The sequence below is a fragment of the Oncorhynchus gorbuscha genome, unplaced genomic scaffold (assembly GCF_021184085.1).
Source record: "Oncorhynchus gorbuscha isolate QuinsamMale2020 ecotype Even-year unplaced genomic scaffold, OgorEven_v1.0 Un_scaffold_13:::fragment_4:::debris, whole genome shotgun sequence".
Classification (NCBI taxonomy): Eukaryota; Metazoa; Chordata; class Actinopteri; order Salmoniformes; family Salmonidae; genus Oncorhynchus; species Oncorhynchus gorbuscha.
Window position 1 is genome coordinate 2,633 of NW_025744599.1, and position 13,033 is coordinate 15,665.

General features: G+C 41.3%; 1 protein-coding gene across 1 annotated transcript; it reads right to left on the reverse strand.

Annotated features, from left to right (window-relative positions):
- Positions 1-492: 492 nt before the first annotated feature.
- Positions 493-13,033, reverse strand: LOC124016959 (WD repeat-containing protein 43-like; the record flags this gene model as incomplete). The annotated part of the gene is given in 6 exon segments (XM_046332294.1): positions 493-595; positions 5,430-5,548; positions 9,568-9,688; positions 10,321-10,442; positions 11,466-11,600; positions 12,762-13,033. Coding segments are annotated over 6 exon segments (807 nt in total), but the record flags the coding sequence as incomplete, so codon positions are not given.

Genomic DNA, 13,033 nt, shown 5'->3' on the forward strand with positions numbered 1-13,033 from the left:
GGTTTTAGAGACTAACCCGTTCAGAAAGTGCTCGAAGAGATGAAGCTGCCCATCCTTACACACAACCGCCAGCCTCACCGCCTAGGAGAAATAGAAATAGCATTAGGCATGTGTCAGAAGGCCTGTCCCAAATCACCCACCACAACCTTGCCTTTGACCCCAAATGCACACCCACAGTTTCTAAGTAATGTCTTGAACCAAGGTAGGCACTTATCAGTGAATCAAGTTCAGTCAACAGCCCCATTATTATTTTACAGAGGATACGCTCCATCCCCTCAGATCTCAATCTCACGGCCATTAGGTCAGGGCACAGTGTGAGAAGGGAGTACACGATGACGATTGAGAGAGCAGGGTGGAGAGTGAGCGAGTGATATAGATTAACTTCCACAGCCAGTGCTTCTGGGTCCTTCACTGGGGGACGTTTGGTGAACTGAAACTTGTTAGGTAAAACAGACCCCCTATCCTACCTCCAGTGAGGCAAGGTCGACTCACCTCTTCCTTGCTGTTGGAAGTGAAGAGGTCAATGTGCTGGGGGTCGTCCGTCAGGGTGAAGGACACCACCGAGTTCTTGTCATTGCTGTCCTCCTGGACTTGCCTGAGGGGTGGATGGACAGACATGAAGATGAAGCACACACACCAGCCCAAAGTCGAGCCATTTGGCGTTTCTTTTTTCATTTGTAAACTTAACCTTGAGTTCTTAGCAGCAAGTGACCAATACAAATCAATTGACAAAAACATTTGTTAATTAGGGATGTAAAAGTTAACATTAACCACTTAAGCCTACCCCTTACTTTTTCAAACATTGTTAAAAATCGCGCAACATTTCAGCGTCCTGCTACTCATGCCAGGAATATAGTATATGCATATGATTAGTAGGTGTGGATAGAAAACACTGGCGTTTCTAAAACGGGTTAAATCACGGCTGTGTCTATAACAGAGCGTGTGTTTCATCGAAAAGCGCAAGAAAACCTGAACACCGAAAACTGGGAAAAATATAAATGCGCCACTTGCATGTATTGTCTATGGGAAAGCAAATTACATGGGGCTGAGATTGCAAGTCCTACAGCTTCCACACGATGTCACCAGTCTTGTCAATTGCCTGGGCTTTGTTTCGTGGTCAAAAGAGTAAGAGAGAGCCCATTCCTGCCGGTATCCGACAGGATGTTTGAGAAATTTTCGACCATGATTTGAAGACGTGGAGCTATCAAATACACATTGCCCCATGATCAATTTGATAGATTATTAACTTTTACTAATACCTAAAGTTGGATTACAAAAGTATTTCGAAGTGTTTTGTGAAAGTTTATCGTCGACTTTTTTAATTTTAAAAAGTGACGTTGCGTTTTAAAACAGTGTTTTTTTCCTGGATCACACTTTTCATAGATCGATATTTAGGGTATATATGGACCGATTTAATCGAGAGAAAAAAAGACCCAATAGTGATGTTTATGGGACATCTAGGAGTGCCAACAAAGAAGCTCGTCGAAGGTAATGAATGTTTTATATTTTATTTCTGCGTTTTGTGTAGCGCCGGCTATGCTAATTATTTTGTTTACGTCCCCTTCAGGTATTTCGGGGTGTTGCATGCTATCAGATAATAGCTTCTCATGCTTTCGCCGAAAAGCATTTTAAAAATCTGACTCATTGGCTGGATTCACAACGTGTAGCTTTAATTCAGTACCCTGCATGTGTGTTTTAATGAACGTTTGAGTTTTAACAAGTGCTATTAGCATTTAGCATAGCGCATTTGCATTTCCAGATGGCTAGATGGCACGCCTGCGTGTCAGGTGGGCTTAAGAGGTTAATAACAATAATAATAATATTATTATTATATAACAATAGGGAAGAAAATATTCATCTTTTTAATTGTTACCTTTATGGAGTGCACTCAAATTCACAACGGTCTAATAAAAATATCAAATGTCACTGCCTATCCTTGCAGGGGTCACGTTGCTCAAACAGAAAAGCAAAGAAACGCAGATCTAAAAAGGCTTTTTAGTGTAAATTATGCTCGGCTTCACTCAGGGTTTGCTCCAAATGATGAATGTAAAAGGTCTAATTCCGTGCTTCAGTTGCACTTCTCCACTTGGAAAAAAGATTTGCTCTCGTCATTGGATCACGAGATTCTGCTCCAGTTCTTTCCAAAATGCAAGATTAACTTCAAGCAAAACATTAGGAAATGTAGCTGGCCCCATTCCTTCTACCATAAACTGTAGAAATATGGCCATGTGTCGTTTTGGCAAAAAAATACCTTGCCTTTTCATTGTACACCTATTTATGTGCAGTTGCTATCCAAATAGTGTAGCACTTTGGTTGTCATCTGATGAACTACTTTCTGTCAAATGTGTAGCACTAATGTATTTTGTGTGAATAAAAACTAGTGACATGCCCTAAAACACTATTGAAGCAAAAAATAACATGATTGTTTTTTTTAGGTCTGCTCTTTGAAAATACAGATTTCTGAAAGCCAATTGTGACCGCTGACTTCTATGAAGCAATTTCAGATTTACATTTTAGACAAAGCCTCGTTAAAAGTAGGCTTATTTCTCCAATTAATACTACCGCAACTAATCGAATACTAACGTCCGTTTGGATAACCATTCTCATCCCTAGGCTGAAGTAGCATTGTGGCTAAGCTATAGATGTCTAAAGCATGGGGTTGGCCATATGCATGTGGAAGCTACCCTAAGGAGCTAATCAAAAACATATTCCAGAATTTGAGATTCAATATAAATACTAGCTTAGTATTATGACACAATACGATAAAGAACACAAAACATTCCATAGTAATATACACTGCACTTAATGTACAGAACATTATGAAAACCTGCTCTTTCAATGACAGACTGACCAGGTGAATCCAGATGCAAGACACCATACTTGTTGTCACTTGTTAAATACACTTCAAAATCAGTGTAGATAAAGGGGAGGAGACCGGTTAAAGGATTTTAAAGCCTTGAGACAATTTCAGATATGGATTGTGTATGTGTGCCATTCAGAGGGTGAACGGGCAAGACAAAAGTTAAGCACCTTAAATCAACCCAGGCACACCGGGTTGATTTAAGACCTGCAACACTGCTGGGTTTGTCACCCAACCGTTTCTCGTGTGTATCAAGAATAGTCCACCACCCAAAGGACATCCCAACAACTTGACAACTGTGGGAAGCATTGGATTCAACATGGGCCACCGTCCATGTGGAACACATGACATCTTGTAGAGTCCATGCCCCAACAAATTGAGGCTGTTCTGAGGGCAAAGGTGGGGTGAACTCAATATTAGGAAGGTGTTTTTAATGTTTTGTACACTCAGTGTATCAAATATATGGGCAACTGGCCATCTGGAGAGCTAGGCCGCTGTCTAAGAGTCTAAGGCAATGCATCTCAGTGATACAGGAGTCACTACAGACACCCTGGTTTGAATCCAAAGCTGTATCACAACCAGCCGTGATTGTGCCGCCCTATAGGGCGCACAATTAGCCCATCGTAGTCCAGGTTAGGCCCGTGTAGCCCATCTTTGTAAAAAATAATTTATTCTTAACTGACTTGTCTAGTTAAGTTATACAAAAAAAAAATAATCATTTGAGCAGACTTTTGAACCAGAATTCCTCAAACACACCAGTGTAACCTTAACAATGTCCTAAGAGTGGGTCTAAAAAATAATAAAAAAGAACTACACACAGTAACTCTTGGAAGTATTACAAAAACAAATATTTTTTGCTCTGCATGTGTGTGTATATTTGCATAGGGCCTAGCCTATGCCACACCATTTACCACCCAAGGGTCGGAACTCAACACATTCGTAGATTGCAAACCAAATATGATATTCCTAGGTAGCCATACAACAGATCAAAGATAAATCTCATGTCCTACAAAAAATGTTTCCATTCGCAGGCCTATACAGTGCATTCGGAAATAATTCAGACCCCTTGACTCTTCCACATTGTTACATTACAGCCTTATTATAATATGGATTCAATTGTTTTTTGACCCTCAATCTACACACAATAATCCATAAAAGTGAATACCAGTTTAAGCTAAAAAAATAAATAAAAAAAAATACTTTATCTACATAAGTATTCACACCCTTTGCAATGACACTTGAAATTGAGCTCATCCCTTTCCATTAAACATCCTTGAGATGTTTCAACAACTTAATTTGAGTCCACATGTTGTAAATTCAATTGATAGGACAGGATTGTCTCAAGACACAGATCTGGGGAAGGATACCAAAACATTTCTGCAGCATCGAAGGTCACCAAGAACACATTGGCCACAACCATTCTTCAAATGGAAGAAGTTTGACTCTTTCTAGAGGTAGGCCACCCAGCCACTGAGCAATAGGGGAAGAAAGGCCTTGGTCAGGGAGATGACAAAGAACCCGATGGTCACAGACAAAGCGCCAGAATTCCTGTCTTCCCAACAATTAAACTGAACAAAAATATAAATACAACACTTAGTAAAATTGTTGTGAGTTACAGTACAATCAGTCAATTGAAGTAAACTCATTACGCCCCAATCCATAGATTTCACATAACTGGGCAGGGGTGCAGTCATGGGTGGAAAGGGTAGCAAGAGTGAGAGCCAGCAGAGCAACAGGGACAGGGCAGATATTGTCATTGCAAGAAACAGGTTAATGCACATTAATGCAGACCAAAAAATGGTTTAAAAAGCCAAAAATCTGCAGGAACGTTGTGAAGCCTAATCACTGACATAAGCAAAATTGCTTCCGAAAGAGGGCAATGTCTTTGTAGGTCATTTTCACTTTATCAACCCAGGTGTAGTTAGTGTTGTCTATCAAACTGTATAGGCCACCTTGTTCTCTCCTCTGGCAACAGCCTGACTCACTGGCACATGCACTTGACGTAAACAGAGGCGCACATGTCAATAGCTCTAACATCTTAATAGTGCGCCGCAAGTATTATTTTATGTTAAATTTTGTAGATTTTCTTTGCCGCAGGGGCAACAATTAAGATGAGGCACAATATAATGGAAGCACCAATTATCTCTGCCACATGTTTAAATACCTTTGAAAGTGAAATGTAAGACTTAAGGCCTCTAAATCAGAGTTTAAAAAAGACTTTAAGGACCAGCAGACTTAAACATTGGGAGCACTTTGATCAGGATGATTGTTTCTATGTACCTTACAAAGCATGCCTGTAACCCAATGCACCGCTTTTCAAATATTTTAGGCCAAATTTGAGCAGATTCATAGCGATTAAATACAGAAAGTCAAGCAAATATTTGTGACTAATTATATTTAGATCATTTGACAGCCCTATTCTTTAAAGAATCAGGCTGTCAAGACAAATTACAGGTCTCATTTACAAAGGAGCTCCTTCAAACAAGTCACTTCAAATCACATGGAACACAAAACAACCCCTGTGTATAATGGATCTACTGAGGAAAGCATTATGGCGGTCCGTTCTCACCACACACTGATGAGTCTGTCTTGGGCCGCCCCGGACAGGAAGTAGAGGCCATTGCTGTCCGGGGGACGCGTGGTGGCGAAGCGCAGGTTCGTCACAGCTGTGGAGTGACCTGTGAACTTCTGATGAAAACAGTGGGAGTTAGACATCTTAAAGACAGGGGGGCATTTGAATAATATCCTCCTCCTTGAGGTAATCACTGTTCTGGAACGTGTTCATTAGGACACAACAGAAAATGTTCTGCAACGAAGAGGCTTTCTTATCGGCCAAGTCCAGGTACTACCTCTGCATTTCGGTTTTGTTACACGACCCAAATCGGACACTGTTGGAACAGTACTAGGGCGGTAACACTCCCACAATTTGTCAACCAAGACTCTTCAGTTCTTTCGGCCAATCGGTTGGTTGAAATTTTAAAACATGTATTTTTAAACCTGTTTGAATAAAACCAACTCTATGTAGGCTACTGAGGTTGTATGATGCTTTAAGCACTGCAAATCAAAGTGACAAATCAATCAAGGAGCCTGAGATCAATATAACCTAACCCAGAAGAAAAACAATGTGCTCCCGACCCAAACCTCCTCCCGCTGCTGGTCTTAGCACACTACCATTACACTCTTGAAGTTGCCGGTAATTGGTTATAGCAGCAGTCCGCAACCTTGTCCATTCGGAATGCCAAGACATCTTACCATTTATACTGATCTGCGTGCAAGCACGAGGAACAATTATATATATATTTATCTCAAAATCAATTTCATATGGTTAATACATTCTAAATTAAAATGAGTTATTTTTTTTATAAAACTATTGCCAATATGTAAAAATAGCCTACATAAAAGTCAAATAACACCAGTCTGCAGGTTAAAAAAAATAAAAAATTCAGACAAAAATATTCCACAAATCACATTGCCTACACAAGGCCTGTCTGCAAGGAACTTGAAACATTGTATTTGCACAAGGGATAAGTAACCACGTAAGCCTATTTTGACGTTTCCACCGGATCAGAGTATGACATTTTTTGGAGGTGTTGGGTCATTGTCCTGTTGAAAAACAAATGATAGGATGGCGTATCGCTGCAGAATGCCGTGGTTGCCGTGCAGGTTAAACGTGACTTGAATTCTAAATAAATCACTGACTGTCACCACAAAGCACTCCCACACAGCATAGTGTCACCTGCCAAGCACCCCCACCCCACCTCCTCCATGCTTCACGGTGGAAACCACATATACGGAGACCATCCTTTCACCTATAGTCTCACAAAGACAGCGGTTGGAACCAAACACATTTTTACATTTCTCCACCTGTCTAATATCCATTGCTCGTGTTTCTTGGCCTAAGCAAGTCGTCTTATTGGTGTCCTTTAATGGTCTCTTTGCAGTAATTTGACCATGAAGGCCTGATTCACACAGTCTCCTCTGAACAGTTGATGTTGACATGTGTCTGTTACTTGAACTCTAAAGCATTTATTTGTTCTGCAATTTCTACGGCTGTTAACTCAATTAACTTATCCTCTGCAGCAGATATAACTTTGGGTTTTCCTTTCCTGTGGCGGTCCTCATGAGCCCATCTCATCATAGCGCTTGATGGTTTCAGCAACTGCACATGAAGATTAATTTCAAAGTTAGACATTTTCCAGATTGACAGCTTCATGTCTTAAAGTAACGGACTGCCATTTATTTATGTTTGCTGATTTGTGTTCTTGCCATAATATGGACTTTGTAACCAAAAAGCATACTTACATTTCAAAACCATCTTTATTTAATTACTGCAGTAATGGAGCTTGTCAACAAACCACCCGTAAGTGATTTGTTGAGACCCCAACGACAAGAGAAACCATGGCCTTTTATAACAAAGACACACCCCCTTCAGTCTACATGACAGATGTATGGAATGGGTAACAGGGTTAGGATTTGTATATTACTATCTGCTGTGAATTGTTAAGAATCTGCTGTACAAATAGTCCTTATTGTGTAGAGACTAGGTCTACCCCCAGAATCATCTCTTCCTGGCACCCAGAGAAAATTTTACTTAAATGTAACTTAAGGCACACCTGTAAATTGAAATGTAGTCCAGGTGACTACCTCATGAAGCAGGTTTGAAATATATTTAGATTTGCTTTACACTTTTGTTTACTACATGATCCCATGTGTTATTTCATGGTTGTGATGTATTCACTATTATTAAACAATGTAGTAAACAACAAAAATAAAGAAAAAACCCTGGAATGGGTACCATAACTATTAAGGTCCGTCGTGGTCTGGAGCGGTGTGTCACAGCATCATTGGACTGGGCTTGTCATCATTGCAGGTAATCTCAATGCTGTGTGTTACAGGGAAGACATCCTCTTCCCTCATATGGTACCCTTCATCCTTCATCCTGACATGACAATGCCACCAGCCATACTGCTTGTTTGTGATCTCCAGCAAGACAGGAAGGTCGGTGTTCTGCCATGGCCAGCGAAGAGCCCAGATCTCAATCTCATTGAGCAGGTCTGGGATCTGTTGGATCGGAGGGTGAGGGCTATGGCCATTCCCCCCAGAAACATGCCTTGGTGGAAGAGTGGGGTAACAGTTCACACTGGTATATGTGGTGCAGTCCATGAGGAAGAGATGCCCTGCAGTACTTAATGCAGCAGTTGACCACACCAGATACTGTTACTTTTGACCCCCTCTGTTCAGGGACACATGGAACTTGTTCAGTTTGTCTCAGTTGTTGAATCTTGTGTTCATATGAATATTTACACTTTTGCTGAAAACAAAGTTGACAGGGAGGACGTTTCTTTTTTTGCAGAGTTCATACACACAACCATATATACACAACTATCCTAACCATTTTCTCTGAAACTCAAAATTGAACTTGGGTGCTTCCTGTTTCCATTGATCCGTCACAGTTGACAGTCCATGTCAGAGCAAAAACCAAGCCATGGTGTTTAAGGAATTGTCCGTACATCTGAGACAGGATTGTGTCAAAATCTGGGCAAGGGCACCATTATTTCTTTCTTCGGCATTGAAGGTCCTCAAGAACACAGTGGCCTCCATCATTCTTACACGGAAGTTTGGAACCACCAAGACTCTTCCTAGAGCTGGCCGCACAGCCAAACTGAGCAATCGGGGGAGAAGGGCCTCAGTCAGAAAGGTGACCAAGAACCAGCGGGTCCAGAGTTCCTCTGTGGAGATGGGAGAACCTTCCAGAAGGACAACCATCTGTGACACTCCACCAATCAGGCCTTTATGATGGAGTGGCCAAGTGGAAGCCACTCCTCAGTGAAAGGAACATGACAGCCCACTTGGAGTTTGCCAAAAGACACCCAATGGACTATCATACCATGAAACAAAATGCTCTTGTCTGATGAAACCAAGATTGCACTTGTTGGACAGAAAGCCAAAAGTCACATCTGGAAGAAACCTGGCACCCTCCCTACAGTGAAGCATGGGTGGCAGCATCATGCTGTGGATATGTTTTTCAGCGGCAGAGTCTGGGAGACTAGTCAGGATCGAGAGAAAAATGAACGGAGCAAAGTACAAAAATCATCGATGAAAACCTGCTCAGTAGCACTCAGGACCTCAGACAGGGGCGAAGGTTCACCTTCCAACAGGACACCGACCCTAAGCACACAGCATAGACAATGCAGGAGGCTTCAGGACTTGTCATGCCTGGACTTGAACCGGAGCTAACATCTCTGGAAAGACCTGAAAATAGCTGTGCAGCAGCACTCCCCATCCAACCTGACAGAGCTTGGGGGGGGACCTGCAGAGAATGGAAGAAACTCCCCAAATACAGGTGTGCCAAGCTCGTCTTCATACCCAAGCAGACTTGAGGCTGTAATCACTGCGAAACTGCAGAGTAACGGGTCTGAAAATATGTACATATATATATTTTTACAATTACAAAAATGTCTAACTCCTGTTTTTCCTTTGTCATTATGGGGTATTGTATGTAGACTAACAGGGGAAAAACAATTATCCATTTTTGAAGGATTCAAAAAAATAAATGGAGAAAGTCTAGGCGTTTGAATACTGTCCAAATGCACTGTACATTAACTAAAAGGTGAGGATAGGGGCCTTGGTGTCAGTTCCCCTGGACAGTATCATGAATTCATGTGAATGTGGGCCATGTCACTACTGGAAAGGTCCCACTAACATACCCGGTACACCTCCTTGGTCTTGAGGTCCCACATCTTGATGGTCTGTCCCGCTGAGAGCAGCAGTTTGCCATCAGGACTCACACACAGACTGGTCACTGACGCACGGTCCGCCTTCCACTTACTGTTGAGAAAAGTGAATATTAATGGGTCTTCCATAAAATAAACCATTCCTTCCACCATATTGTTTATTGACGAGAGTGGGAGAGAGAAAAGATAGGATTGGGGTGTCAATGGGCAGGGGACAGGTTTGCTGGGGGGGCGGTGGCAATTACAGCTACACCACCCACGGTAAAGGTTTACGAAATTCTAAATCACCAAGTGCATTGATACAGATGCACAACTTATCTATTCTTCCCGATGCTTTCATCGCTCTGGGACATTTGCCTTTGTAAGCAGTCTGTTAGCCACTGTTCTATACTCTACACAAAGTTCAACCTGACCTAACCAGGTCTAATAGCCTTTGAGTGGCTAGACCAATGTTTTTTCTTATTCCCCTGGATATCGACATTTACACAAGTTAGAAATATCAGGTTGACGCACCATAACAGATTTCAAATGCACTTTGATTGTGAATGTAGTCTGGTATTAACTAACTGATCCCTACAGCGAGGGAAACCTGTGGTGGAGGACAGACCTTTCAACTCCTAAAAAGGTGTTACTGCTAAGCCATAGACTATCGCAGAGAAATACCTTCTGAATTTAGACCACTTTGAATGACTGATTTCTACAAACACAGAAAGGGAAGGTACCCACCAGCGGGTCTTGCTTGTCTGCAGGTCCCACTCTACGATGTAGGAGTCGTCTGAGCCGCTGTAGAGCAGGCTGTCCTCGGGGTGCCACTCAACACAGTTCACGCCCCCATTGTGACCTCCATCCTGGGAAGGAGCAGAGGCCAAATATGAGCTTTAATAATGAGAAAGAACATTACACACCAAATAAATTCATATGGTTTACAGTTTGGATAAAGACAGTATCAGACATTTCAATAATAATTATTCTACCTGAGATGCAAGGTTGATGACTAAAAAGTAATTGTTAAGTTACAAAATAAATCCCATGACTGTAAATGAACGCATCATACAGGGATGTATTTTCAAATAAATATCTTGAAAAGTTAAGGGCTGACAAGCTAAACAATTAGGGACTGTCAACAATGGACAAATGAAACAAATACTAGGAGTTTCTTGCTTGGAATTTTTCTTTAAGTCGATCTCAGCTCAATTGTCTGGGGCAAAGTTAAAACCTCCCCATTCATGTAAGAAAGATTTTAGGGAAAATGTTGATTTTGTACATGTATTAAACTGTGACCAATTCCAGCCCCCTTGCTTAGAAGATGTGGGGTCCTCCCCAGGTTAATTGATATGATAAAGGACTGAGAAGCTAAGTTCTGGTGACTTAGACATTCCACTCAAGTTACCAAATAAAAGGATGCGGACACCATCTAAAACTTAACTTCCACCTCCAGAAATGGGCCCAATAACTAACTATTAAAATATTTAAATTATTTTAAACATATTGGACCATGCATGGGCCATTTCAGGGGTATTCAACTCTTAACCTACAAGGTCAGGAGCCTGCTGCTTCTGTCCTACCGAATAATGAATTGCATAGAGCTGGTGTCCCAGGTCTAAATCAGACCCTGATTTTAAGGGAACAATGAAATTGTCACCAATCTACACTGACCTAAAAAAAAATAACCTCTCCAAAATGCATTTCATAGAAATCCATCGCAGTGACAGAACATTAACCCGTGACTTGTCACTGGAGTCTCCTATAATACATATTTTTCAAGTACCATGTTCAACCACAAAGTCAACCATTTCATTGCATTGCGCTGAATACGATTTTTGGTACTTCCCAAATTGGCAATGAAAGTCATGCTACATCCAAGTCCTTACCAGTGTGCAGTGCAGTGCCCCCTTCACTGCGCTGTAAATGATAATGCTGCCCGCCACTGTTCCCAGAGCCAACAGATCCGCCAAATCCTCCACATGCCCTGCCTCTGATTTCCTCTTCTTCCTCCGGGGTCCCTCCTGAAGTAAAATAATACAGTTTAAGTCAATCACGTTTTATTATTGACTTTGACACAGGACTTCAGTTTTCCTTTTCTGTTTCGTAGGCCTCGTCTATGGGTGGTCTGAATTTCCAGAGCGTCTTGAATTAACAAGAATCCAAAATAATGAGACTAGACTACAACATCAAAAGCATCTGCTAAATTACAAAAGTATATTGTTGTCAAATACTTATGGTCACAAATCCCACATGTAGACAATTGGCTAGCATATAGCTACACTTTTAGATGTAGTTCTAGGATACATTTTTACAATGTGTTATTTGGTTCTTTCCGGTTCCAGGAACACCTTTCACCAAATAATTAGTTGGGTTTAAATGTTGAACAACGAACCAAAAGGTGTTTTCCTACCGGTTGTTCTTTATAGAGTTTATAGTGACAATTTAAGACTAGGAACATTGGCCGTGGAATGCTGATTGGGGGTATAATGCACTTTGTCATGCATACTTAAGGGTAAATTGTCAGTGCTTAAGGAAATTGTCAAATGTATTTACAAAGCCCGTTTTACACGTGGAGTCAAACTTATTTTGTAAAACTCAATGCTATTAAAATAATTACGTCAGTCGTGTATTGTTCTGTGTTACGGTTAACTTCTATAAAGTAAACCATTGAGGTGGTAAAAATTAGGATTTGGATATCTGAATCTGCGTCATATACGGTGAATAGCTAACTAGAGGAGCTAACCTAACTAGGTACAGTTACCCTTTACGGTTCGCTAACGAGATAGCTAGCTACATTTAACGTGTTCGTACTTGAAATCAATTCATTTCTGGTGGTCCCTATATACATTTGTTATACTGAAAAGTCCCTTTTTGGTAAGAATCAAGACACCTTCAAAAAGAGACATGTGGCAAATTTTTGGGGCGACCACCACGTGCGAAAAACATGTGCGTCCTACAGGACAGTTGCTGTAACGGACTTTAGCGCGTTGCTAACGAAGCTAACATGGTAAGTACTTTGCTAGGCAGTCCACACAACAAAATGGTAAACGACTAAAGATGATACTTCACAAGTATTCATCTAATAAATTAAACATTTTCATAAATACATTTTATAAAGTTATTACAAAGTGATCTCCTAGCAGGCTCACCCGGGCCTATGGCTATACATCGCCCAAACATACCTTGGCGATTCGGCATGGTCCCCAAACTATGCAGGTACAAGTGGCACTCAAGTGGGCTGAAGGTACGTATTCTTGATGAAGTATTTTACTATCTGTGTTCCATATACGGAGTCTGCCATCTTGGGCAAATGAAGCTAGGTATTGGCGTGATTTTGGCGAGAAAACGCAGGGTAGACGCAACGAAGGATTGCATCCACCGTCCGCCATTATTGAAGCAATGTCTGCGTTCCTTGCCAAGAACCACGTGTTATCATCCACCGAGCAGGCGCGTT